The sequence below is a fragment of the Mustela putorius genome, unplaced genomic scaffold (assembly GCF_011764305.1).
Source record: "Mustela putorius furo isolate JIRA1106 unplaced genomic scaffold, ASM1176430v1.1 tig00000129_pilon_pilon_pilon, whole genome shotgun sequence".
Lineage (NCBI taxonomy): Eukaryota > Metazoa > Chordata > Mammalia > Carnivora > Mustelidae > Mustela > Mustela putorius.
The window spans coordinates 52255381-52282122 of NW_025421290.1; the positions used below are offsets into that span (position 1 = coordinate 52255381).

Consider the following 26742-nt stretch of genomic DNA (forward strand, 5'->3'; position numbering starts at 1 on the left):
ACCACCTCAAGCCCGGGTTCCCTGCCTCCGTGTTCCCACCAGGGGTCCTGTGTGCGGGCCAGAGTGTGTGTGTGTCGGGGGGCGCCTGCTGCCCCCCGCCCGGCGGGTGGGTTTCCACCTACACGGTACGTGCCTGAGGCTCCCTTCCATACTCCAGGTGTGCGCCCCGCTTCTTGCTCCCACCCCCAGTCAGGGCCCGGCACGAGAGTTTCGTGGGGACCGAGGACCATGAGGGCGGACTGTCGCACGGGTGCACGGCAGGTGGGCAGCGTCGCAGCCCCAGCGGTCCGGGCCACAGAGCCCAGGCTCCCCAGCACAGCCCCCTCCCAAGCCCTGCCCGCGGGACTTCCCCGCACGGCCCTGCTCAGCCCCGAGCCTCTGCTCAAGACCTTCCCCACACCTGGACGGTAGGATGCGGGCAGGTAGGAGACGTCTCCCACGCTGCCCCCGCCCCAGGACTTTCCCTGTCCCAGCTCACGGGTCACCCGACGCCCGCAAGCAGCCCGGGAGCCCTGACCCCCGGAGCCGGGAGCATCTCCACGGCCCCCAGACCCACCGCGCCCCCCGGCCCACGCCTCCGTCAGCGCCCACGAGCCCATCCCACGAGCCCAGCCTGGAACGCCAGGTGTCCGGGAGCTGGGGGCGCGGGAGGGAGGGTCGGGGCGGGGGGAGATGGGCCTCTGGGACTCCCTTCCCCTCCCCCAAGCGCCACCCTCATTTGGGCGGCCGGGGCTAAGGGTTCGGGGCTGGGGAACGCCCCCCGAGCGGGGTTTAGCGTTAACCCTCCGGCCCAGGGCCCGGACTCCGGGCTGCTCCGGCCCCAGGTTCCGCTTGACCCGCGGGGGCGGGTCCCCCAGCCGAGCGCGGGGCGGGGAGCGGAGGTGCGCTGGGGGGTCTGCCGGCGGGTGGGACCTAGAGACGAAGGGGCGGACGCGGGCGACCTAGTGGTGAGCGCGGGGGACCCGACCGACACAAAGAGGGGAGGGGTCTGCGGGGGACGGGGGGGGGTGCGGGCGCGAGGGGGGGGGCGGGGGCGAGCGCCGCGCGCACCTGGCGCCGGGGCCCGCCCTAACCTGGATTTCCGGGGGCGGGGCGCGGGGCGGGGGCGGGGCGCGGGGCGGGGCGCGGGGGGGGGGCGGGGCGCCCGCAGACGTCAGGGACCCGCGCACCAGGCCCGGGCCGCCGCTCCGCCCGTGGGCTCGGCCGGGGCTGCCGCGAGCGTGCGGGCCGCGCCGGGCATGTCCTAGGCGGCGGCCCCGCCCAGCGCTCGGCCGGCGGGCGGGAGGGCCGGGGCCGGGGCCGAGCCGGGGCCGAGCCGGGGCCGAGCCGCAGGTAAGACGCGCGCCCCGCGCCCGCCGCGGCCGGGGCCTCCCTGCGCCCGCACCTGCGCCCGCCGGGCCGCGCGGGGATGGGGATGGGGCTGGGCGGGGGGCAGGAGCCGGGGGAGCGGGTCTCCTCCGGGCCGGACAAAGGCGTGGGGACGGCGGCCGCGGGCGTACCTGGCCGGGCTGGTCCCCGCCGCCGCGGAGGCGGCCCGGGTCTGCGCCAGGCCGGGAGGGGCGCCCGGCGCGCGTCTACGCGGCCTGGAGTCGGGGGCGCAGGCCCTGCGCGCCGGGGTCCCCGCCCAGGCACCGGCTTGGCCATGGCTGCCCCGGCGAGCGCTGATTCAGAAGGCGCCGCTCCCTCCCCCTCCGGGCTCGGCCGCCGCCCGGCCCGTCCTCCCGGCGCGTCCTCCCGCGGTCCCTCCTCCTCCTCCTCCTCATTTCCCTCGTCGCCGTCGCCCGTGCGCGGTCGCTGCCTCCTCTCCCGGCCTGCTCCCGGCCTGCGTTCCGTCGGCGCCTTCCAGCCGCCCGCCCGCCCCAGCTCCTGCCGCGCCCGGACCCTACCGCCATCCGTTCCCTCCCCGGGTCCCCGCCGGCTCCCAGCCCCTGCCCCGGGCGGCTCCCCTGCCCTCCTCACCTCCGGGCCGGTGGCTTTTCTGGCTGGGGCGGCCGTGGGTTCAAGTTCGGGGTGTTTATTATTCCCCTCCTAGCAGGGATGGCCAGCCCAGCCCCAGTCCGGCTGGGCTGTTTGGGAGCATCCTGGGCTTCCCGGCCTGAGCCTTTCCAGGATGGGCTGGTGGTGGCAGAAGCAGGGTCCCAGGGCTTGGCCTCCCTTTGCTGTAAAGCCAGGCTGTGGCCTTCTCTGGGTGGGGTCGCTGCCTGTGGGCGGGTAGCAGGTGATGGAGAGGGTGGGATGGGGCGTTGGGAAGGCCCGGATAGGGCGGGGGATGGGGCGGGGGCTCTGCCGCAGAAAGCCTGTCCCCTCCTGCCCTGAGGAGGGGTTTTAGAGTAGGTTGGGGTTGTGGAGCCCCCGAGCCCTGCAGGGCAGTGATGGTGGAGGTCCCCACTCCTTTGGTCTCTAGCGCCTGCTCCTCTGGCTGGACTCAGACGAAGTGCCCGGGGCTCTGGGGAGGGGGTTCTGGCAGACTTCTCCTGGCCTGGATTTTTCCCACCTTCTTGCCCCAGGTGACATGAGGCTATGTCGTGGGGTCGCTGGGGCCTCCGTGGCCGGGTGGGTCCTGGTGTTGGCTTTGCTCACCGCCTGGCCTGAAGGGAGCTGAGAGCTGGGGCCTCTGGGTGTGGGTACTGCAGGAATAGGGACTGGGGACACCCCCACTGCACCCACCGTCAATTCTCTCCCTTATCGTCTTACCTCCTGTCTGTGCTCCATTCTCTGAGTCACGTCTGGGCCTCAGGACCTCTAGGGCTGGCCACGGGGCGCCGACCCACGCCCTTCCACTGTGTCCCCTGCTCAGGCCCCACGCTCTGCTGCTCACTGGTCCTCTGGCACACAGGTGTTTTTGAAATTCATTATGACTTGTGGACAAGGCTGCCCATTCTCTCTCTTCGCACTGAGCCTGCCACAGCGGAAGCAGGTCCTGGAACTACTTTTTGCCTCCAGCACCCACCACAGGACTCCCCACACCTTGTGACCTGTGTCTCTGGACTGGTTTCTTTCCTCTGCCAGGACCCAGCCGCCGCCGCCCACACGGCCCCTTCCATCCACCCGGCCCTGCCCTGCTCCTGGCATCGCTCACACGTCAGCATCCCAGGGAACCTTCCCAGACCCCCCCCCATTGCTCCCCCACTTCTTCATTTTCCCTTTAAGACATGTACACCTTCTCAGAGCTTTTCACCTCTGCCGCCTGCCTCGCCAGCTGGCGGGAAGGCCCGTGGCGCAGGCCCCAGCTATCTCAGAGCTCAGGACACCTCTGGCACCCAGCAGTGCTCCCATGTGTTCTGTTCAGTGTGTGTGTGTGTGTGTGGAGAGGAGTGGCTGGGACACTAGTGGGCTGTGCTCTGGGTGCACATGTGTGTCCCATGTGTACATGTGGGACACGTACACGCGTATGTACATGTTTGTCGTCTATGTACAGGGCCCACGGCAGTGACACAGCCCTTCTCTGGGGCTCTGGGTAAGCAAGACACCTGGGTGAGAGTGTGTGTGTGTGTGTCGGTGGGGGAGCTGCATGGGGCCTGGTCTTTGGACATTGGCCCTTGTTGTCACTCAAATTGCCCCCACTGTGCCCCCCAAGCTACCATGGGGTTTCTGTGCCCACCTGGGCCATACCAGTGTGTCACGATGCCCTCGGGATCTCGGGCACCAGGCACTACCTCTGTCACATGCTGCCATGGTCACCTGGTACTGTCCTGGCTGGGGGACCTCAGCAGGATGGCTGTAGTGGTCCTCAAGGACTGTCTAAGTGACCGGTGTGTTGATGGCTCAGGGCTCCTGTCCTTGGGTGTCTTCCCCTGGCCCACCTGCCAGTGCATCCCCGAGTGTCCGGCTAGGGCAGCCCAAACCCTGGGGCAGAGTTTATTTCCTGGGGTGGGGTTGGGTCTGGGGTCGTGGGCACCGCGATGGGCCATGCCAAGTCCCTGTTCCTTTTTGGGTTTTGAGGACATGTGCGGCTCCACATGTGGGCAGTGTGGCCCAGGCCTCCTCCCTCCTAGACTCAGCGGCTGGCACTTAGGAGGGAGAGGAGAGAGGCCTAGAGCACAGGGAGGACAGGAGAATATAGGGGTAGGCGTCTGCAGGGACGGGCAGGTGGCCTCGTATGGCCGGGGCCCAGCGTTTCCGGGAGTGGCCGCTGAGTGGCCATGCTTGTGCTCGAGCCTTGGCGGGTGGCGGGGGCAGGATCTGGGCTGGGCCTTTTGTGTCCAGGGCCTGGGGCCCAGGGCGGGAAGGCAGCTCTCACGTCTTCTTCCCCGTAGGGCCGCACGGGCCTGGCCGGTGCCAAGATGAGCGTCACATCCTGGTTCCTGGTCAGCAGCAGCGGCACCCGCCACCGGCTCCCGCGAGAGCTCATCTTCGTGGGGCGGGATGAATGTGAGCTCATGCTGCAGGTGAGCCGCTCCGGGCTGAGAAGGCGGGGGTGGGCCCGGGCCAGGCCGCCTGTCCGGCTCGCTGGGGGACACCGGCGGGGAGCCCTCCAGGCGGCCCTGGCCCCGCAGGTGCGGGTGTGCGGGCCCGAGCGTGGGCTCGCGCGGTGGGTCCCTGCCTCTGCCTCGTGGACTGTCTCGGACAGGAGGGTGTTGAGGCTCCTCTCGGGTTCTCAGGGCATCAGGGACCCACCTTTGGAAGGTGCTGGAAAGCGGACCTATCCATAGCTTTGTTGTCTGGGGCCCCATTAGGCCATTGCACGGAGTGGGAGGCCCCCGAGCCAGCTGGGACCCTCGGAGCTGCCTGGGGAAGGCCCTGCCCCTCTGAGGCACCCAAGGGCAGGGAAGGGTCCTTTCTCGGCCGGAGAAACCTGGTGGGGCCAGGGCACCGTGCTCTTGGCCGTCTCAGGCCCTCGGTTTTGGAGTGTGGGTTTGGCTGTCACCGGGCTCGTGTGTCTGGGAGCAAAGAGGGTCAGTGTCCTTTTCCCTGTGCTTCATGGGTCTGATTGAGTCAGGCTTCCTGCAGCCCTGCTCCCCCCACATGGCACGTGGGCCCTTAAAGCCCCCCAAGTTCCACGCCCCCCACTGTGGGACTCTCAGGAGGAAACAGGTGTCCTGGGCGGGCCTCTCGGGTGCAGGGAGAGGCCTCGTGCAGGCCGTGGCTCCCTTGTGCAGGGCCGGCTGTTGTCGCCCGCTCCCTGGGCCGCCGGGGCTTGGGCTGCCGCCGGGGGTGCCACTGTGGGCACGCACGCTTGGGCAGCAGGTGTCAGTGTCCCTCTCTTGAGGGCAGACCCGTCCTTGTCTGGACACCCTGGTTTGCCCTGAGGGTCCTCAGACTTGCTTGACTAGACTAGCAAAGTGCCCCAGTCGCACAGGTGTCTGGGCCTTCTGAGTGTCTTTGATCCAGAACCGTCTGTCGTCTTACTTCTCTTCGTGCCTCTGGCTGCTGGAGAAACTGAGTCGGTGATTGTATGGGGGTGAGCACCTGTCTTCTGTAAAGACCGGGGTGCGTCCTGGAGGCCTCTTGGGCCACACACTGCCTCGGTGGCGACTGCTCGGCCGGCGTCCGGAAGCAGCCTCCTGAGAGCAGTTGCGCAGGTAGCGCCGGGGAACGCTCTCTGTGGGCAGCGAGATCTCAGCGTCCTGTGGCTTCCACATGTCATGAGATGGTCTCGACTTAACAGAAACCCATTGGCAGATAGAAGGGGGCCCCGAGCGTGTGGTGCGCACAGAGCAGACCGCGGGCTGTGGGTCGCACCCCTGGCGCCCTGAGCCGCCTTTTGAGGTCTGGATGTATCTGGCGGATCCTGATGGTGACTCGGAACCGGGGCCCCGTTCTCTGTCACTGGAGGCGGGTCTGGAAGCATGCTGAGTCTCTAAGCCCCGGCAAGGTGCTGAGCGCCTGGGTAGTGTGTTCGTGCTTTGCGGGTCTTCCTAGGGTGGTCAGGAGGGCCTCTTGGAGGAGGCAGCATTTGATGGGGGCCAAGGCCCGGCTCCCCAGGGATTGTGGAGAGGTTTCTGGGTCAGGAGGTGGGGATCGGGATGCTTGAGTGAGTTTGGGGTCCGGTTCCTGGTTCTGGGGTCTGGTTCCTGTTCCTGGTCCTGGTTTGTCCTTGGTGGAGCCTTCACGCAGGGCCAGCCCCTGGCTCAGGTGCCCCTGGGGAAACTGAGGCTCCAGGAGACCATGCTTGCTGTCCACGCCTGCAGCCTCCTTTCCTGCCCGGCCCTGAGCTCCTGGGGGTCCACCCCTTGTGCCTCCTGGGGGTCCTGTCACTCCTGTGCCTTGGTTTTCTCATCTGTTCGGGTGATTCCCACGGTGTCCTTGTCTGTCCTGTCCCCGGCCTCAATCACCTGCGCTCATAGCCTGTGTGGGCGTCACCGAGGCAGCCCAAGCTCTGTGCAAAAGCCCCATCCTCCATCCCCCTAGCAGGGTTCCCACCAGCGTCCCCACCAGGGGTCCGGGGACACACCCTGACCTTCCCTCTCCCTTATCCGCAGCTGTCGCCGCACTGGCTCAAGGGGCAGGCACACGGGTGGGTCCCAGCCTTGCCCTACGGCTGCCCCCCCATCCTTCCCAGGCAGGTCCTTCTCACCCCCGCCTGCCTCGTGCTCTCCCTCTCATGCTCTCCTCTGGAGGGTCCGTGTCCTCACCCCCACGTTGCCACTTGGCCGACCTGCAGAGACCTTGCCTTCCAGGGTCGCTGCTCCCAGAGCGGGGCCGGCCACACCCATGTCAGCAGGGACCGGATGAGTCCCAAGGGCGGAGGTCTGCAGGAGTTGGTCCTGGGAACAGGATGGAGGACGGTGGGGCCAATGGGCCTCTCAGGAGGGGTGCGGGGGGCCAGCAGAGGTGCTGGGGCGCAGGGAGCAGCTGGTGCGGGGAGGCAGCGCAGGGCTGTGCAGGGGCCTGTGCTGCCCCACGCTCTCTGAGCCCGGCACAGAGCCAGTGCCCTGGCAGTGTGTACGGACTGACGCGAGCATGAGTGTGCATGTGGGCTGCCTGCCCTGGCCCTTGCCACCGGGGGCCCAGTGATGTGATGCGGGGCATGTGCCCGTGCACGTGGGTGTGTGCCCATGCGTGTCTCTGTGCCTGTGCACGTGTGTGTCCATGCGTGTCTCTGTACCTGTGCACATGTGTGTGTGCCCATGCGTGTCTCTGTGCCTGTGTACGTGTGTGTGTGCCCATGCATGTCTCTGTACCTGTGCACATGTGTGTGTGCCCATGCGTGTCTCTGTGCCTGTGTACGTGTGTGTGTTCATGCGTGTCTCTGTGCCCATGCACGTGTGTGTCCATGTGTGTCTCTGTACCTGTGCACATGTGTGTGTGCCCATGCGTGTCTCTGTACCTGTGCACATGTGTGTGCCCATGCGTGTCTCTGTACCTGTGCACATGTGTGTGTGCCCATGCGTGTCTCTGCCCATGCACGTGTGTGTGTCCATGCGTGTCTCTGTACCTGTGCACATGTGTGTGTGCCCATGCGTGTCTCTGTGCCCATGCACGTGTGTGTGTCCATGCGTGTCTCTGTACCTGTGCACATGTGTGTGTGCCCATGCGTGTCTCTGTGCCTGTGTACGTGTGTGTGTCCATGCGTGTCTCTGTACCTGTGCACATGTGTGTGTGCCCATGCGTGTCTCTGTGCCTGTGTACGTGTGTGTGCCCATGCGTGTCTCTGTACCTGTGCACATGTGTGTGTGCCCATGCGTGTCTCTGCCCATGCACGTGTGTGTGTCCATGCGTGTCTCTGTACCTATGCACATGTGTGTGTGCCCATGCGTGTCTCTGTGCCCATGCACGTGTGTGTGCCCATGCGTGTCTCTGTACCTGTGCACATGTGTGTGTGCCCATGCGTGTCTCTGTGCCTGTGTACGTGTGTGTGCCCATGCGTGTCTCTGTACCTGTGCACATGTGTGTGTGCCCACGCGTGTCTCTGTGCCTGCGTGCCCCTGCACACACGTGGCTTCCCCGTGGCAGCGGGCGTCTATCTGCTCACGTTCTCCTGCAGAGACTACAGCCCCACGCCAGCAGCCCCCTGCACACATGCCGGCCCCACCTGTCCATGGTGGTCCCCGCTCAGGTGGCTGTCTAGCCTCTGAGCATTTGGGCCTGGTGGAACTGGGGTCTGCTTCTGGCTTGGGACGTGGGGGCTGGGAGGGTTTCCGGAGCTGGGGTCCCTCTTGCCTGCTGCTCCCCGCTCTCTGGGAAGGGGGCTTGCAGCAGCCGTGCCTGGTGCTAGAGCCCCGGGCGGGAGTGGGGGCGAGGCGGGTCGGCCCAGGCTCTGCAGGCACATGGGGGAGCACCGTGCAAGGTCCAAGGAGCTGGAAGATGGCTGGGCGGCAAGGATGGAGGGCACAGAGAGGGAGGCGGCCGTGGGTGAGGGGCCAGGTCCAAGCACGGGCGTGGCCTCTCCAGAACCGCAGAGCCGTCTGGCCCGAGGGCTCGCCTGGCCAGGCCAGGAAGACGGTTCGGAGAGGCCTCCGTGGCCTGTGGCTCACGGGACAAGGCCAGCCTTTCCTCTCATGCTGGCCAGGAGCCTCGGGAAGTTTCTGCAGACAGTGATGGGCAGGACTGACCGGGCAGGGAGGGCAGGAGAAAGGTGGCCGCGGGGGACAGGCTGCCGGGGAGGGCCGGCGGGCGTCTGCGGGCAAGGCGTGTGGTGGGAGGCTCTGGACCCCCAGCTGCTGCCTGCCCGGCGCCAGGTGGACAGGGAAGGAGGAGTCCAATAGGGCCGGGCTGTGTCCGGGAGTCGGGAGTCTGAGGCTTGGGCGGAGGGCAGTGGGGGGCTCGGGCTGGGGGGTCAGCCCGGAAGTCCCTCTAGGGAGTTCCTCCTTGGCGGAGGTGGCGCGTCCAAGCCTGAGGGGCAGTGTGCCCTTGCTCCTGCCCAGCCCTGCCCGCCTCGGGCCGGCCTGTGTTGTGCTGCATGCTGGGGTGGTGCATCCCTGCCCAGGGCCCGTCCCAGGCTGGCAGCGCCCCTGCGGACCAACACTTGGCAGCATGATGGCCACAGCCCACCCCCAGGCTCACCTTCCAGAGACTGGGGCCCTTTGGCGCCGGGGTGTGTGGCGGGGCTGCGGCGGGTGGCTGGCCCGTTCTCGAGCCCTGGGAGGTACGTGGGAGGGGGCGCAGGAGGAGGCAAGCCCCCAGACCCCGCGCGGCGAGCACTGTTCTCCGCACAGCCTGGCTGCACTTGGGGATTCGCGGCAGCTGCTCGTGGGCTGCCCAGACGGGCGGCTCAGGGCCTGGGGCTGAGGCGAGCCTGAGCGCTCGGGCTGCCCCAGCCAGCTGCTGGGTCCTGTCAGTCCCGCTGCAGCCCGGAGCCTGAGGCCCAGGTAAGGGCGTGCCAGGGTCCTCCGCCTGTGCCGGGTGCAGGAGGCCCAGGCCAGGGCAGGGGGTGGGGCGGCTGCCGTGCAGGGCTGGCTGGGGTAGGTGAGTGCCGGGCCGGCCGCATCCGGGACAGGCAGGGGAGTCTGATGCAGGAGGGGTGCCTCGCACCCAGGGAAGAGGCTGTGGCCGGAGCTGTCCGGCTGCAGGTGCCGCCTCTGCGTGAGGAGATCGGGGTGGGGGCAGAGGTGAGGCCTGGGGAGTGAGCAGTAGGTCTCAAGGTCAGAGTCATGTCCCCCCCGCCCAGCCCCGTTGGAGAGCTGTTGCTGCAGGTGCACTGGCAGCGGGAGCCCTGCCAGGCTGTCCTGGGGGCCCCTCGGGGCAGGTGCTGGCAGCAGGCTGTGCTGCTGACCTGGCCCCCTTGAGCAGCCCTGGGGCCGATGGCCCAGGGATGGCCGCGGTGTCAGGGTGGCTCCAGCTGGCGCTGCTGGGCGCCTCGCAAGGCCCCTGTATCCCTCTTCCTTCCAGAGGACTGAGGGTCTGCAGCAGGATGAGGTGTGGGTCCTGCGCCCCGTTCATCCTCATGGCACCCCCCAGGACACCCGCCGTGACAGCATCCTGTGGGTCCAGTTGGCCACCTGGGGCCTCTGAGCACAGGCAGGGCTGGAGCATGGAGGCTTCTGCTGCGGGTGAGGGCCATGGCCCCCACGAGCCTTGCCCACGATGCCCAGCCCTCCAGGGGTCTCTGCGCATCTGCCAGGCTGAGGAACCTGGGACAGGGTGGGGCTGGGCCAGAGCCCTTGCCCACCACACCCCTGCCTTGCTGTGTCCCTGGCTCTGGGTGAGACAGGAAGCCCTGCGCTGGGGGCTTCTAGTCCTTGGGAGGGTGCCGGGGCCCCTCCTGGAAGCCAGGGAGGTCGTGGGTTCTGTGGGGGCAGCTGCCTCAGGGAGGGAGGGTCTGGGTTCTCACCTGTGGGAACAGAGAAGCCTGGCGGTGTGGGGACACAGGGCATGAGGTCCTGGGGCACTACCTCGTGGGCTAGAGGCCATCCGGAGCCAGGTGGTGGAGAGCCGCTGTGCAGCCTGTTGGTCCCACACAGGAGCTCTGGAGGGAGGTGTGGGGGTCCTGTGCTGTCCCAGCCGGTGTGAGCATCCAGATGGATGGTTCTGCCGGCATCTCGGGCCGGTCCGCAGGCCTGTGTCTCCTTAGGTGGCAAGAGAGGGATGCAGATGCCTGGGCCTCTGGCAGAGTGGGGGTGGGGTGGGCAGTGGTGGTGGGCTCTGGGCCGGGACTACTGACCTGTGGCTGGGGGACGTGGCCTGGGCTGGCAGTGTCTCGGCCGAGGGAACGTGGCCCCGTGACCCTGTCCCTGCTCTGGGCCCCGAGTGCCGCAGCAGAGAGGCGTGCTGGGGATGGTCTCGATCTGCAGCCCCTGCGGGAGGGGCCCGGTGACTGGCCTGGGGAAGGGTCCTGGGAGGGTTGGGGGTGAGGGACAGCGGGCACATGTGTGTGTGTTTGGGGTGTGCGTGAGGCCTGTGCCCCGGACATGTAGGTAGAGGGTCTGAGATCCATCCTGCACGTGCGTGGCCAGCACGGGGAGAGGCTGTGCCCTGTGCGGCCGGCCGGGAGTGAGGGGGAGGCCTGTCTGTGAGCTGCCCCACTGCAGTGCTGCTGTCCTCTCTGTGGCTCTGCCTGCCCCCATCTGCCCTTGGGAGGGAGCGGCATGTGCCAGATGGCGGGAGGCTCCCTGCCCTTCCTCTGGCTAACCCAGGCTTGAGGGGGGCACTGGCCGGTTGGTGCTAAAGAGGGACAGAAAAGGAGGGGCCCGGGTGGCCGCCGGGGGTGGGAGGACCTGGCCTTGGCCTCTCCGCGAGTTCCTGTGGCCTGTTCCGGTGGCTGGGATGGTTGAGGCAGGCCGGGGTGGGCCCTCTGGGACACCCACACTCGAGGTGTGGGGGCGTGGGCTGGACCTTGTGGGCCCCCAGGCCCAGGCGGCTGGTGTTGACATTGTCGGGTCATGAGGCTCCCGCCCGGCCGTCCTCCCCCTCCTGGGCCTCACCCAGCCCGCGGGGCGCGCTGAAGGCGACCCGTGTGTTCCCAGTCCCGCAGCGTGGACAAGCAGCACGCCGTCATCAACTACGACCAGGACAGGGACGAGCACTGGGTGAAGGACCTGGGAAGCCTGAACGGGGTGAGTGCGACGGGCAAGGGGCCCGGCCCTAAGTAACCCCTCCCTCTGTGCTGGCCCCGCCCCTTCGCGACCCTCCCTTGGAGTTGGCCCCGCCCCTTCCGGACTCCGCCCCTCTGCTGGCCCCGCCCTTCTCTGCTGGCCCCGCCCCCTTCCTGACGCCCCGCCCCATACCAGCCGCACTCCAGCTCCTTCTGCAGCCTGTCCCCCATCATGGCCTGTTCGTCCGCCTTGACCCCACTCTTCTTAGTGACCCCCTTCTGATGGGCCCCGCTCCTCTCCCCAGCGCACCCCAGACCTGCCCACCTGCTGTGGTCCCTCCCGTGTTGGACCCCCTGCAGGCTGTCTGCCGCGACACCCTGTCCTGGGGGCGGTGTGAGCTCCTGTGTGAGTGAGGAGGGGTCCGGTGAGGGGTCCCTGCGGGGTCCAGTGTCTGGCCGTGTGGTCGTGTGGTTTCCTTCTGTGTTTGGTGGACAGGCACCTGCCCGAGGCCAGCCTTCCGCCCCGTGCCTCCCAGGCGTAAGGTCTGCTCTCTCCATCGTGAGCTAGGGGGGTCCTGCAGCAGCCTGAGGCTGCCGAGTGCTGGGCACACCTCACCACATCCTCCACGGGGCTCCCGGGGAGCGGTCTCAGGCTCTGGGGGTCTGCCCCTGAGCCCCTCCTCTGCTGGCCCTCACAGAAGCCAGAGTGGTCCTCACTGCATGGGGCTGCACGGGGGTCCTGGCCTCCAGATCACCGCGGCTCAGAGAGGGTCCCGAGGGCTGCAGGCCCGGTGCGTGGTGTGGAGGCTTGTGTGACGTCCACATATGAGGACCCAGTCTTACGTGCTTGTGGAGCACCAAGCCACAGGCTCGGGCTGACAGGCTGTACTCTGCCAGGCCTGCTGCCCTCTGCTCCTGGCTCTGAGCTCCTAGAATTCCTGCGTCACCCACGGCACACCCAGCCTGACGCTGCCGGGCTTCCAGCCCTCTCTGCCACCCGGCTGGGTTGTCCCTGCAAGACCCAGCCCTGGCCTGGGACCCCTCCCTGGGGGCCTGCCCTCCTGCTCGCTCCAGAGACCCCCTTCTGTCCTGTAACGGGTCCTCCCTGGTTCTCGTACCTTCTAGTGACAACGGCACAGTTGCCATGCCCAAGCTCCTCTGTCTCCTGTCATCTGGCTGGCCCCCAAGGCCCTGAGAGTCATCATCTGGCCAGAGCGCGGTGCCCATGGCCAGTCCGTGGCGGCGCTGGTTGGGGGAAGAGCGTTTTGGAGGAGCAGGCAGCCTTACTCAGCCTGGCCAGCCTTGCCATGGGGCCGGCCCATGGGCATCCCTCGGCCACCTCAGGGTCCTGGGTGCTGGGCAAGGCCAGTCCTTCAGCAGGCACCTGTCCCATGCTCCCTGCAGGGGTGAGGCTGGGTGCATGTGTGTTGGAGGGACAGTGCCTGGTCCAGAGCAGCAGGGAAGGAGGGGGCCCCCCTGGGGGGCCCTGCCTGCTGCTGGCCTGGCCCTGCCACCTGTTTCCTCTGCAGACATTTGTGAATGACGTGCGCATCCCGGACCAGAAGTACGTCCCGCTGAAGCTTCATGACGCTGTCCGATTTGGCTATGATATCCTTTCCTGCCTGTGCTCCTGGGGCCCGCGGGCATGAGACAGTCGCCAGTGTGACCCCAGCCCCTGGCCCCCTGACAGACACCCTGATCTTAGGAACCTGCGTCTTGCATCCTGGCCTGAGTTTACACAGAGCCCCAGGAACAAGTGAGCCCCCCTGGGACCCAGGGTCCCAGTGACCAGGGGCCTGCCCAGGCATGGCGTTCCGTGCTCAGACCATGCGTGAGTGGGGCCTGCGTGGTCGTCCTGGGGACCCATAGCCATGGCGGGAGCACGTGCTCTGCTCTCTTCAGCTGGCACTCTTGTTGGCACAGCTGCCTGTGGAGGTGGACTCAGCTGCTGTCTGAGGCCCTGCCGTCCCCTAGATCCCTGGGAGCCAGCGCAGAGGGGTGGTCTAGGGAGGAGCTGGGAGCTAGCTGTGTGGTGTGGCTCCTGGGCACGTCCCCTGCCGGCCCTGCATGCCCTTGGCGGAGGGGTTAAAGGGCACGTGCACAGCCCCAGCGTGGGTGTGAGCTGTGATCTGGCGTGGCCCCGGTCCTGCTTCTCCGACTCAGTGTGGTGCGGACACGGGCCTGGTGCACAAGCGGGCATGGGGGCCAGCGCAGCCCCCCCACACCTCGCTGCTCCGCCTGACCTGCCCCTGAGTTGTGTGCACGTCCTGCTGCGGAGAATCCCCAACCGCGTGGTCCCGCAGCCTCGTGCAGAGGCCGTCCTGGCTCTTCTGCTCTGGGTTTGCCTTAACTCGCGGCCACATTCCAACATGTACGTCCTAGAGCGGGTGCAGCACCGGGTCCCCGAGGAGGCGCTCAGGGTCAGTGCCGACGCCCCGCCGGAGGCCCCGGCACCCCTGCACCCTGCACCCGTCCTCACTCCCACGCCTCCGGGCTCCCTCGGCCCGGCTGTGGTACCATGAGTCAGCCCGGCCTGGCCTGGCCTGTCCTGCAGGACGGCCCAGTCTGGCCGGTGGGGAGGACCCCCCCATCCCCGGGGTTAATGCAGCCGCAGGTGGCTGGCGGAGAGGAGGCCGGCGCACCTGGGTGGGGGAGGGAGGCCCAGGGGCATCTTGGGTGCTGAGGAGGACCCCAGTCAGGCTACCACAGGTGGTGTCCAGGACAGAAAGTAGGGACCTGGGTCGGCGGCCGTGGCAGGTGGGACCTGTCCTCTCCCCTTGCTTGATAGTGCGGGAGTCACAGGGCACTGACTTGGGGGAGCTCGCCCAGTGCTTTCCCCGGGAGCCCGTTGTGGGAGACAATAGCCTTAGCCCCATCTTTAAACGAACTGTGGGTGGCCTGCGCCGAGTCACACGGCCGATGTGAGCCTGGGTCTGACAGCCAGAGAGCTCAGCCGGGCGGGCCCTGCGTGCACGGGCTCGGACAGACCGCTGCCCCACACCTCCGAGCCCTGAGCAGCGTCCTCCGTGGCCTGGGGCCCATCCTGCCCTTGCCTCGTGGGTCCTGAGTGGGCATTGCTTGTCACCTCCGATGACTGCCGCCCAGCCCTGCCTCCCTGACCCGAGCAAACCCCAGCTTCTTCTCGGAAGCTTTGTGGCCGTGAGGAACCCCCCAGCTTCAAGCCTTGGGATGTCCCCTCCGTGGGGCTGTGAAGGAGGCCTCGTGGCGCACGGGGCCAGTCCCAGCCCCCTCTGGATCCAGAGGGAGGCAGCTGCCCTGGGGGTGCTCCCGAGCTGGCCCGGCCCTCACCACCCCCCCGCCGCCCGCAGCACGAGAAGTACACCAGCCAGCTGCAGGTGAGCGCCCGGGGCCTGGCGCCTGGGAAGGGCGAGGCCCCGCCCCAGCATGCCCCTTGCTGTGAGTCCTCGGCCCCCAGGCCGGAGAGGGGGGACCGGAGGCCGGGAGCAGGTAAGGTCAGCGTCGTGGCGGGGTCCCGGGCGGGACGTGCACACAGGCCTGCCCCCAACGGGCCTCCCCCATGGTGCGCTTTGATCTGTCTGCTCTGGGCCGTGTTCCCTTTCCAGTATAGCCCTTGATGCTGCCCGGCAGCCTCTTGGGCAGCCAGAGCACTGAGCTGCCGTCCTGTGGGCTCAGGCGTCCACACACCCCACAGCCGCACGAGACACACCCGCCGTGGGCACTGCGCCCTGTGCCTTGTGTGGCCCGGTCTGCCTGGTGGGTGGGGCCCCCCTTCAGGGCCGCCGCTCTGTGGCTCAAGTTGCTTACAGACCTTGGAGAGACCCACCCTGGGTGCAGACCCTGCTGTCCACCTGCCCTTCCAGCGGGCAGGCTCCGGGGGCAGAGGGCTCGGGGAAGGCTGGAGGGGTGGTTTGCCCCAGGACGGGGGCGCTGAGGGCCGTGGTGCCCCAGGTGAGCCTCTTGCACGGGAGGCCAGGGCGGGGCCGGGGGCCCCGAGCACCACCTGCTGTGGACGTGGGAACGGGCCTTCGAGTGACCAAGTTGGTGCACCCGGGCAGGGTCCTGGGCTGAGATGGGAGGTGACCCTGGGGACCCCCAGAGCCCCGAGCCTTCCCAGCCCTTGTCTGCGCTGGGCTCAGGGACCGGCTCGAGCTCCTGGTCCTTGTGCAGAGGCGGCGGCCTACCGCACACCCCTGTACGGGCAGCCCTCCTGGTGGGGAGAGGAGGACGGCGGCAGCCCCCCAGAGGACCGGCGCCGGGAGGAGCCCTACGCCGGTAGGTCCCAGAGGCCCGGCACCTCCTGAAGGGGCCCGGCGGGAGGGCCTGTTCCGGGGGAGACGGCGGACGCTGCTGGTGGCGGGGTGGGCGGAGGCCGCCACCCTGCAGCCCCCGGGGACATGTTTTCTCACCCCCAACCCAGAGCGGCCCAAGGAGCTGGTGCAGCCGGACGGGGAGCTCTCTGCGACCATGGCCGGGTTCCGGGCTGCGGCGGAGCCTCAGGGCTTCCCGTTCAGGCGGGAGCCCAGTTACTTTGAGATCCCCACAAAAGAGGCTCCGTCCCCGCCACCGCCACCTCCGCGGCCCCCCGAGGGGGCGGCCCAGGAGGCACCAACCAAGGACACGGAGCCCAGCGGGGGTGGGGCGGCCCCCGTGGTGCAGAGCCACGCCTCCTTCACCATCGAGTTCGACGACTGCAGCCCCGGCAAGGTGAAGATCAAGGACCACGTCACCAAGTTCTCGCTGCGGCAGAGGAGGCGCCTGGGCCAGGAGGCCACACCTGTGGAGGCCGTGTCTGCCGAGACCAAGGTGGCCGACTGGCTGGTGCAGAATGACCCAAGCCTGCTGTGCCGGGCGGGCCCGGGCGAGGACCGGCACAGCACCAAGAGCGACCTGCCCATCCACACCCGCACCCTGAAGGGTGAGCTCTGGGTGGGCTGGGGCCGCAGCATCTTTGCCTCCTGGTGGGGTGCCCTCCTCCCTGGGGCTGGTTTCTGCGTGCACTGGGTTGCAGGTGTGCTCCCGGTGCTCACCTCCCCGCGGGGGCGGGGGTCCCGTGAAGTGTGACGTCCGGGACAGCTTGGGGAGGGGTGAAGAGCCCCTCCGCCCCCCAGGACACTGCATCCTTTCCCTCGGCCTGATGCGTCGCGGTCCCCCCACCCCCAGGCCACAAGCACGAGGATGGCACCCAGAGCGACTCGGAGGACCCCACAGCCAAGGCGGCGGCAGCGGCATCAGCTGGGGTCCCCGCAGAGGGCGGCGGGGGACCGGTGCGGCTACAGAGGCAGATGAAACGTGACCCCCAGGAGCTGCTGCACAACCAGCAAGCCTTCGTCATCGAGTTCTTTGACCAGGACACACCCCGCAAGAAGCGGTCCCAGTCCTTCACGCACACCCCCTCCGGGGATCCCAAGGCCGACAGACGCCGAGGCCCCGGGCCGGCAGACAGAGACCGCTCAGGTGTCCCTGCCTCGGCGCGGGGCACGGGTGGTGGCTCGGGGCCGCAGCGGGCCAGCTCGCTCAAGCGGGAGAAGACGGAGGAGCGTCCGGGGGGCCCCTCGCCTGCCTCCCGGGGCTCCGTGCGACCCTTTGGCAGCGTGGGGCGTCGCTCCCGTCTGGCCCAGGACTTCATGGCCCAGTGCCTGCGGGAGGGCTCTCCGGCCGCCCGGCCCAGCCCTGACCGGGCATCCCCAGCATCCCCGGCCCCTGAGACACCCCGAGGGGCCAGCCCTGTGGCCCCTGCGACCCCTCCGCCGCCCCCCGCCGACCCCCAGCTGACCAAGGCTCGCAGACAGGATGAGGACGACAGTCTGAGTGACGCAGGGACCTATACCATCGAGACAGAGGGGCCGGACCCGGAGGTGGAGGAGGCCCGCCAGATGATCGACCAGGTCTGCAGGGCAGGGTGCTGGGGGCTGAGCTGGGGGGGGGGCTGGGCTGGCTCTGACCTCAGGGCTGGTCCTCCCTCCTCGCAGGTCTTTGGGGTACTGGAGTCTCCTGAGCTCTCCAGGGTGTCCTCGGTGGCCTTCCGTCCGGTCATCAGAGGGGACAGAGACGAGGCCGGTGATGGGGTCGCCCAGCGAGTGGCCCTCCTGCAGGAGTTTGCTTCTCGGCCGGTGGGCACAGCCCCCCACGGGGAGTTACAGGTACCTGAGAGACACACTGCTCTGGGGAGGGCCTGGGCCCCGTCATCTGGTCCCCTGTGAGCTCGAAGGTCAGGGTCCTGCCTGCACAGGATTCCAGAGGGGCATGCCCACCTGACAGGCGGGCGGGGGCCCCTAGGTGGAGGTTCAAGGGCAAGCCGTGAGGTCCCAAATCAGGCTGGGCCCCGTGTGCCCACGCAAGGGCTGGTGTGAGCCACAGCTGCTGACCTCGGGGTGTGCAGTTGTGTGGAGGTCTGTAAGCTCGGAAGTAGGCAGGTGGTTTCCTGGCTGTTTCTTTGGGGCGAGGTGTCTCAGTTCTGGAGACAGCGAGTTCGGGGCCAGGTGTTAGGGTGAGGGACCCGTGGGGCTCTGCTGCTGCTGACGCTCGCTCGTCCTCTGCCCTGCAGGGCCTCGCGGTGCCCGGCTCCCCCGGGGGTCAGAAGTGGGTGTCCCGCTGGGCCAGCCTGGCTGACAGCTACTCGGACCCAGGGCAGACAGGTGAGTGGTCCAGTCCCCGGGGAGGGCATGGGCCGGGGCTTCCTGCTGGACTGGCAGCCGTGAGCGCGTGCCAGCCGAGTCTGGAGGAGGGTCAGGCTTCCGGCACACACCAGGGGCCCGCAGACCGTGGCCGCTCCAACCAGGCTGCCCTTGTCTTCGCAGAGGAGAGTCCTGGGCGCAGAGCTGGGGAGCCGGAGGGGGCCCCGCCTGTGCGCCAGCGACGGCGACTGCCACAGCTGCCCAGTGACCGCGCAGACAGCCCTGGGCGTCTTGAGGCCACCGGGAGGAGTGGCCCTGGGCCTCCAGAATCGGCCAGTGAGCAGCCCGGCTGCCTCTTGGGCCAGGAGGACTTGGAGCCTGACAGCCTCAGTGACGCCAGTGGGTCAGACGGTGGGCGGGGCTCTGAGTTGGGTGCAGGCCCCCAGGAGGGAGTAGCATGGACAAAGGGCCGGCGCTCGCCAAGGGCCCCCGGAGAGCCAGCCGCCACCTCTTTCTTCATTGGGGACCAGAATGCGGAGCCAGCCTTCCCCAGGCAGCCCTCTGTGGCTGCAGGGGCGGTGGAGGGCCCAGGGCAGGCGGCCCAGCCCAGCCCCGCAGCGAGGGAGAATGTCTGCCCCAGCACCGGCGGGAGGGTGGTCGTCCGGCGGCACACAGAGCGGTCCCCGGAGCCCGAGAGCCCTGCCCCAGCCTTGGTGCGGCAGGAGAGCTTCAGCAAGGAGCCGGCCGGCGGCACCCCCGCACCCGGCCAGCTTCCACACGTCTCCAGCCACCCCCTCCTGAAGGACCTGGCTGCCACCCGGGCCTCCCGCATGGACCTCCACCCCCAGGACACCCGCCTGATCCTGAAGGAGACAGAGACAGCCCTGGCAGCGCTGGAGGCCCGGCTGCTCTCCAAGCCCATGGAGGAGGCAGAGGGCCCGATGGGCAGCGTCCCTGGGCCGCAGGAGGATTCCCTGTCTGGGGACTCTGACGTGGACACGGCAAGCACGGTCAGCCTGCTCAGTGGCAAGAACGGGCCCAGCCCGACCAGCCCCAAGCCCGCGGGGCTGCAGAAGGAGAAGCCGCCGTCCCCAGCAGCAGCGCAGGACCCAGCAGGCATCCCCTTGAACTGCGGCCGAGATATGCTCTCAGAAAAGCACCGTCGTGCCCTGGGCCCCACAGACACAGGCCGGGCAGAGCCAGGGAGGCGCCTGGCCACGCGGCGCGGCACTGGGCCCCGGGGGTCCTCGGACTGGCCTGACGAAGACCAAGGCTCTGGCCTGGCCTACCCGCCCGGCACAGACACGGTCACCTCTGACCACGAGAGCCCTGTGGCCGCTGGGGTGGGGCGGCCAGGGCCTCGCCGGAAACCGGCACCACCAGCACCAGCCCCGGCTCCCCGGGAGGAGCAGGCCCGTGGCTCTGCCCAGAAGGTACAGCAGGTGCTGACCCGCTCCAACAGCCTGTCCACGCCGCGGCCCACGCGGGCCTCCCGGCTGAGGCGGGCCCGGCTGGGGGACACCTCAGACACAGAGGCTGCTGATGGTGAGCGGGGGCCCCCGGCCAACCCTGAGCCGGCAGGGCGGCCCGCGCCCGAGCAAGCCAAGAAGCTGTCACGCCTGGATATCTTGGCCATGCCCCGGAAGCGGGCGGGCTCCTTCACGGGGCCCAGCGACTCCGAGGCGGCCCCTGCCCGCGCCGGCTTCTCGGGCCGCAGTGTCGAGTTGTACTGCTCCAGCCGCAAACCCGTCATGGCCGAGGCTCGCACTGCCGCCGCCAGGAAGTCTGCCGGTACCGCCGTGGCCCCCCGCCAGCCCTTCAGCAGGGCCCGCCCAGGCAGCGCCCGATACTCCTCACCCAGTGAGTCCGGGAACAGGCGAGGGGCCCTGCGCCCTGCAAGCCCGGGGGAGGGGTCTGCCAAGTCTTGGGTCAGCCCCGCTCAGTGCTGGGGGACCCCAGTTCCAGCCTAGAAGAGCCCCCGTTCCCAAGCAGGCCTGGCTCCACAGACGCACCCGAGTGTCCTGAGTGCGCGTGTCGCGTGCTCCGCTGAGCCCGGGGAGGGGCTCCTGCCGACTCCCGCAGGGGGCCTCGGGGGCTGCCCGCTGTGCCCTGGTGCTGTCTCCTGGGGAGCAGGCACTGGGGGAGGGCCGCGCAGTCTCCCACACACCCGGGCCCCGGGTGGCCTGTGGTCTGTGCCCACGCGAGGTGTGGACAGATGGTGCTGGGGTCGTGGGTGCTTGTCCCCCAGCGGGGTGGCTGAGGGCACTGGGCACGCTGGGGGGACCGGAGGAAGGGAAGGGGCGGGGCGGCGGGGGAGGATGAGCGCCGCTGCCCCCTGCGAGCCTGTCCCGCTGCGGCTCTGGCTGCGTGCTTGCTGCTGCCGCCGCGGGGGCCCCAGAGCAGGGCGGGCGAGGAGTGGGTCCCAGAAGACCAGGTGGGCAAGGGAGGGGCTGCGAGCTCAGCCGCCCTCTGAGGTCCGACCCCACCCGGGGCTGATCCGCATGGGGAGGTCGGCCCTGACCGGGGGTGTCTGTGGTTTCCGTGCCTTGGCACCAAGGCCAACAGTTCCCATCTGGTGGGCACAGACCCTCCCCCTGGGACGCGGCCTCTGCCACGGGCTGTGGGGATGTCAGGCTGCCCCTTCCCGCCTGTCTTGCCCGTGTCCCTCCTGCGCTGGTCCCTCCCCATCCCTGCCGGTCCTGCCCGTGTCCCTCCTGCGCTGGTCCCTCCCCATCCCTGCCGGTCCTGCCCGTTCCTCTTTCTTCTGTCCCTGCCTCTCCTCCGTGGCCTCCCCATCCCTCCCTGGCCCTCTCCCCGCCGCGCCCATGCATCTGGGCTGCTGATGGCCTTGCAGTGGTGCGGCTCTGTAGCTGCTGGTGCTTCAGCGGCCGGGCCTCTGGGCTGGGGGTGAGGGGGCAGCATCAACGTGGCTTGCCCTGCGGCGCGGGGCCGTCTGGAGGACCCCAGGGCTGCGGCAGGGTGCTGAGCGCGGCTCTGTCCTGTTCTTGCTTCTGGAAACCATCCGCGCCCCTGAGGCACGCGTCGCCGGCAGCAGGGCTCAGACTGCACGTCCACGTCCGAGGAGGAGTACGGCTCCCACCACGGCTCCCCTAAGCACGCACGCTCCCTCGCCTCAACAGCCACGCAGACCCCGCGGGCTGGCGGCTCCAGCCGCACGCGCCCCCGGGCCCCCGGCCTCCGGGACACGGATGACGAGGAAGAAGACCCAGACCCATACGGCTTCATCGTGCAGACTGCGGAGATCGCGGAGATCGCCAGGTGAGTGGCTCCGGCCTGGGGGCACCCCAGGGCAGGCATTGGGCTGGAGGCTCTTTTCTCGAGGGCGCTCAGCACGTGCCGCTCGGAGGAGTTGTGGGGGACGGAGAGGGGCGTGGGGGGCTGCAGATCTGCCCGGGAGGCTGGGGGGTGTCTGGGAGGAGGAAGGGGTCCACGGTGTGCATTAAAGAGGAGGTCCTGTGTCGTGGTTCCCGGGGTCGCCTCCAGACCGGGGGCTGGGAGGCTGATGCACAGGTGGTGGGACCGGGAAGGGGTCTTCTGCTGAGGGCGGTCGGTGCTTTGGTGGCTGGGTCCTTTGGGGCTCGCGCAGGGGCAGGAGGGGTCCAGGGCCGAGTGCGTGGCCCGTGTTTGGTGCTGAGGAGGCTGAACTTGCGCCCTTCAGACAGGTGAGCGGGGGCAGGTAGTCCTTGGGAGAATGGTCCGTGGGGACAGAGGCACCGTGATGATGACAGTGGCCGTGGTGGCTGCAGGTTGAATGGAGAGGACCTGTAGGGCATGAAGAGGGCCGGGGACAGAGCTCCCCGGATGTGGGGGGCGGTTCCCGGGGCTGACGAGGGGCGGTCCGGAGGGGGCAGGCTGGGGCATCCCAATGTGCTGGGGGCTCCAGAGAGACGTGGGGGTCAGTGCTAAGTCAGGGGCACACGTCCGTTGGGCGTCCATGAGTCTGAGGGATGTCCTTCTGTATTTTCTTGGTGTAGGGAGGGTGGGAACCAGTTGGGGGACCCCCATCTTGAGGGGGTCTAGGTCAGCCTTGCTGGGAGGTAGGGGCCGGCCGGGGCAGTTTTCCCCAGCCGCGCGAAGCATTTCTGAGTTCAGGCGGTTATGCCCGGTGAGGGGCAGGTGGCATTGGGAGTGGACAGGCCCCGAGAGCCAGCTAGGAGGTGCCCTGGGCAGTGCTGGGACAGCTGAGGGGGGACGCCTGGGCCTTGGTAGGTCTTGAAGGCCCCGTCGCCTGGGCGCCTGCAGGCATTGGTGTGCCGGGAACCTTGGGGCTGTTGCTCGTGTGCCCGCCAGTGAAAGGAGCGGCATGGACACTGACAGGTGACTCCTGTACGCCCAGCCCGGGCCGGGGGCTGCAGTGCACAGGACAGGCTGGTGGAGGGACCTGATGTGCTCCGAGGACAAGGCTCAGTCTGGGGACTTCCTGGGCAGTTTGGGGTAGAATGTGCTTCTGGTTCCTGCTGGCCTCTGTCCCTTTCCGGGTGGCCTGAGGGCCTGGTGGGGAAGCACGCATAGCCTGCCCGGGAGAGTGAGCAGGGCTGGGCCGGGGCGGGCCGGGGCGGCTGCCGCTGGCCTCCCTCCCGCCCCTGTGTGGAGGCTCCTGGTCTCTGTCGGCCCGTGTCACCCTTTGCCTGATTCTGACCCTTGTCTGTGACCCCTTCCCTGCCTCAAGTGTCCGCGGGCCTGGGTGGCCCCACCTGTCCCCTGGTGGCGACGGGAAGGTGTGGCCTGCCCTGGGGCCTGGGAGTGCCCCCGTCCCCTTCCTGCCCAGCCCCAGCCCAGCCCTGGGCCCCCTCTTGGGCCCTCAGACACTTGAGCCTCCCCCGGGGCCCTGTCCATTGGGCATTGCTGGCGGCTGGTCAGGCACAGTTTGGGCCAGGCTGGGGGTTGCACACCTTGGCCGCTGCCCCTCACGGAGCACTTGCCTCTTGAGAGGGACCCCTGCCTCCGCTGGAGAGGAGAGGTTGGCCCGGGGAGGTTCTGTCAGGCTGCCGCTCCCCGACCTCCCCAGCGCTGGTACCTGGCCAGGAGGACCCCGCGGGACCTGTCCTTGTCTCCTGCGGGCTGTAGGCTGAGCCAGACGCTAGTGAAGGACGTGGCCATCCTGGCGCGGGAGATCCACGACGTGGCTGGGGACGGTGACTCGCTGGGCTCACCGGGGCCCGCACGCAGCCCCTCCCTCAGCAACGTGCCCAGCACCCCTGCTTCAACCATCTCCGCCCGTGAGGAGGTATGCCTCCCCCCACCGCCCCTGCCCCCCGCCCCGGCCCCCCTGCCCTGCCCCTGCCACATGCGCGTCTCAGCCGGGAGCTCTCCCCATGGTGCTGAGCTCCCCACACGGCTGGCCTGAAGCTCGAAGTCTGGGACCACCCTCCTTAGGGGTTGGGGGTCCCGGGGCCCCCAGTGGGCTGCATGTGGGGTCCGCTCCGTCCCCCTGTCGTGGGAGCAGGAGAGGTGCGGTCGGCCCCTGCGAGCGGGAGCCTCCTGTGTGGAGGCCGGCGGGTGCCAAGGAGGACTGACGGCTCCTGCCTCGTCCACAGCTGGTGCAGCGCATCCCCGAGGCCGGCCTCAACTTCCAGAAGGTGCCCCCTGGCTCCCTGAGCTCCCAAGACTTGGACCAGAACATGAACGACCGCTGTGGGGACTCGCTCGCCAGCAAGACGCGGCCTCGGAGCCGTGAGGAGGCAGGCGCCCTCCCCCCCCAAGCTGGTCGGCCGTCGGGGTGTGCCCAGGGCGGGGCCTTCAGGAGGGCCCCGGGCAGCGCGCTGAGCCCTGGTCCTCGCAGGTGATCTTCGACAACCTGATGCTGAACCCCGTGTCGCAGCTGTCCCACGCCATCCGGGAGAACACGGAGCACCTCGCCGAGAAGATGAAGTGCGTAGGGCCCCACGAGCTCCGTGGGCCAGTGGGAGCTGCCCCCAGACCCCCCCATACCCCCTCAGACACCAACATGAACACGTGCACATCAGCCAGGACCTGCGGGGCAGAGAGGGGCGCACTGCCCTGGGGGTACACGGGTGCATATGCCTCCCCAGCTTCGGGAACCAGGGCTCCCAGGACGACCACAGCCCCCAGCCCAGCCCTCCCTGCGTCAGGCCGGAGGCCAGGACTCTGGGTCCCGCCGGCCCCATTCCTGCTCTGGGCCTGCGTTCCCGCTTGGGGACAGGCCGGGGGTGGTGGGAGCAGGTCCGGGCGCGCGGGTCCGGGCCCCGTCATCTGGGCCTCTGCCCACTCCCCCGGCGGCAGGATCCTCTTTCAGAACACGGGGCGGGCCTGGGAGGAGCTGGAGGCCAGGATCAACGCGGAGAACGAGGTGCCGCTCCTGAAGACGTCCAACAAGGTGAGCGCCAGCCGCCCCCCAGCCCCGCGGCGCAGGGCGCGGGGACTCACCCGCTCGGCGGTTCTGCCCCATGTGCCCCCTCCCGCCCGCTTCCAGGAGATCAGCTCCATCCTGAAGGAACTGAGGCGCGTGCAGAAGCAGCTGCAAGGTGGGTGGGCTGCGGCGGGGTGGGGGTGGGGGGCTGGAAGGGGGAGCCTGGGTCGGGGGGGTGCCTGGGTGGGGGGGCCGGCTGCGGGGTGGGTGACCCCCAGCGCTGCCACCCCTGGCGCAGGCAGAGGGAGGCCTGGGGTGGGCACGGGAGGCAGGGCAGGACCCGCCAGCTGGCCTGACCCTCCCCGCCTGCCCCACAGTCATCAATGCCATCGTGGACCCCAGTGGGAACCTGGACCTGCTGACCGGGAACCGGAGCCCCGCGGGCTCCACCCAGCTCGGGAAAGGCCGGCCGGCCGCCCAGAGCCCAGGCTCGCCCCCCTTGGCCCTGCGTCTGAGGAGCTTCCCGCAGCGGGTGAACTGCGGCTCCCCAGGCCTCCCGGACCCTGCCCTCCTGCCCGACTTCCTCCCGGACGCAGAGAGGTTCCTGCTCTAGGCGGCCTCCACGTGCCCTGGGTCCAGTGCTGCCAGCGCCTCTTGTCTGCCTCCACGGCCCTTCCCGGCTGCGGACGGTTCACCGCAGACCCCCACATGTGCCATAACCCTGTGGGCAGGTGCCTCTGTGCCCAGACCCCCTCCCTAGCTCCCAGCCAGCGCCCCAGCTGGACGGTCCAGCCCCTGCGGCTGCCCCCGCAGACCCTCTGGCCCAGCTCCTGCTGCGGCCGTCCCGAGGGCTGGCGTCACAGGTGTGTACCCTGTCTCCTCTCTACTCCTGTTATTTTTGTCTTTAGCTGTTAAGGGAAGAGTGGTCTGGGCCAGTACGGCAGCCCCGGGCCTGGAAGGCCATCATCCTGCCCGTGCGCTGGGGGCGGCTGTTCTGCTACGGGCTCTGTGGGCTCAGCAGTCCCGTCCCTGTGGGCTGGCCGGGGCCAGGCCAAGGAGGGGCTGGACCAGGGGTGGGTATCATTCAGTGCCAAACACGGAGCCGGGAGGGGCTGCCGGAGCCCCGGGACTCGAGGGCAGGGTGCTCCCGGCTGGCCCTGCAGCCCGCTCTGCCATGGAGCCGGTGGCTCCTGCAGCCCCGGGGTCGGGTCGCCTGTGGAATTGTCTGGGGTGGGAACCCCACTGCTTCGAGCCTTTGGTGCCAATGCTACTGCCAAACCCACAAGTGTGCAGGCCGCGGCCGCGCAGGCTGGGCATACGGGCACACATGCTGGACACGCGCGCCCACTCTCCCGGCGAGCCCAGGTGCGCGCGCACGTGGCGGGGCCGCCCTTCCTGGCCACGGAGGCTGGGCTCCTGCACTTGACTTCCTGCAGTCCGAGGCTGGGGCTGGGGGGAGGGAGGGGAGCCCTAGCCCGAGGCTGTGGGAAGCCAGGCTTCCAGAAGCTTCCTGGGCTGTACCCCTCCCCCAGCCCTTACCCCTGTCCTCCCTGATGCTGTGGGCATTCCTGGGGTGTCTGCAGCCAGCTCCAGGCCCTGCAGGCTGCTGTGCTCCTGGTCCTGTGGGGGCTGGGGGACACAGGGAGCCCCCAGGGACAGTCTTGCCTTCTCAGGATTCTTCCAGCTGGGAACACGGGTGGGCAGAGTGTGCGCCGCCCCCGGGGCAGGGGGTGTTTCTGGAGCCTCTAAAGCCAAAGAGCCCGTGGGTGGTGGCAGGTGGGGGCTCGGGTGGCTGCGCACCAGCCCGGCCCCTGTGTGAGTGGCGACTGCAGGAAGGGGCCCGGCGGGCGGGTGTGAGCCCGGCTGCCATGGGCGACGCGTGTCTCTGTTTACGCGTAGCCGACGTGCAGTCGCGTGCATGGGTCCTGGGCCCCCGCCCCCACGTGTCCGTGTGTGTGAGTGTGTGCGAGTGTGAGTGGTGGGCTCCCTGCCAGGACCCCGCCCCTGAGCCTGCTGTGTCCACAGGGAGGCAGCGCCGGGCCCCCTCCCGCCCCTGCATGCCGCGCGGTTGCCCGCAGCCTGTCCCCCGGAGCGCGGTGGCTGTCCCATCCACACCCACGCTCTGCCATCGCCGCCGCTTCTCATTCACCCACTTCCGTCCCTCCCCTTCCGGCTTCCCCTTGGGATTGGTAACTTACCTGTCTGGCTTCTTGGAGGTACTTCTGTCTGTCCGTCCTTGGGTGGTCTCATGGATGTCTTTCAGGAAACGGTTATTTTATATGAGTTGTCATGGGGTTTGTTCTAATAAATCATTCTGTCACATGGCGAAGATGCTGGCATCTGCTGCCTTGGCCTGGGTTCGCCGCTGCGGGGGTCTGGGGTGGGGTCTCCCCTCCCCTCCG

At 68.9% G+C, this 26742-nt stretch overlaps 1 protein-coding gene across 4 annotated transcripts; it reads left to right on the forward strand.

Annotated features, from left to right (window-relative positions):
* CEP170B (centrosomal protein 170B) lies at positions 1 to 26669 on the forward strand. Of its 4 annotated transcripts, none has more exons than XM_013057334.2 (20): positions 1 to 125; positions 4257 to 4388; positions 11346 to 11435; positions 12943 to 13021; positions 13775 to 13833; positions 14743 to 14881; positions 15563 to 15667; positions 15813 to 16310; positions 16556 to 17280; positions 17365 to 17535; positions 17940 to 18030; positions 18193 to 19869; positions 21045 to 21288; positions 22273 to 22347; positions 23098 to 23257; positions 23568 to 23711; positions 23813 to 23901; positions 24274 to 24367; positions 24464 to 24515; positions 24718 to 26669. In XM_013057334.2, exons 2-20 carry the CDS (start codon positions 4284 to 4286, stop codon positions 24951 to 24953), a joined length of 4833 nt encoding a protein of 1610 aa, XP_012912788.1. In that variant the 5' UTR covers positions 1 to 125; positions 4257 to 4283; the 3' UTR covers positions 24954 to 26669. The 4 variants fall into 4 exon arrangements, with proteins under 4 accessions (XP_012912788.1, XP_012912789.1, XP_044930480.1 ...); XM_045074545.1 differs by lacking the exon at positions 1 to 125 and adding an exon at positions 1168 to 1332; XM_013057335.2 differs by lacking the exon at positions 22273 to 22347.
* The last annotated feature ends 73 nt before the right edge of the window (positions 26670 to 26742 follow it).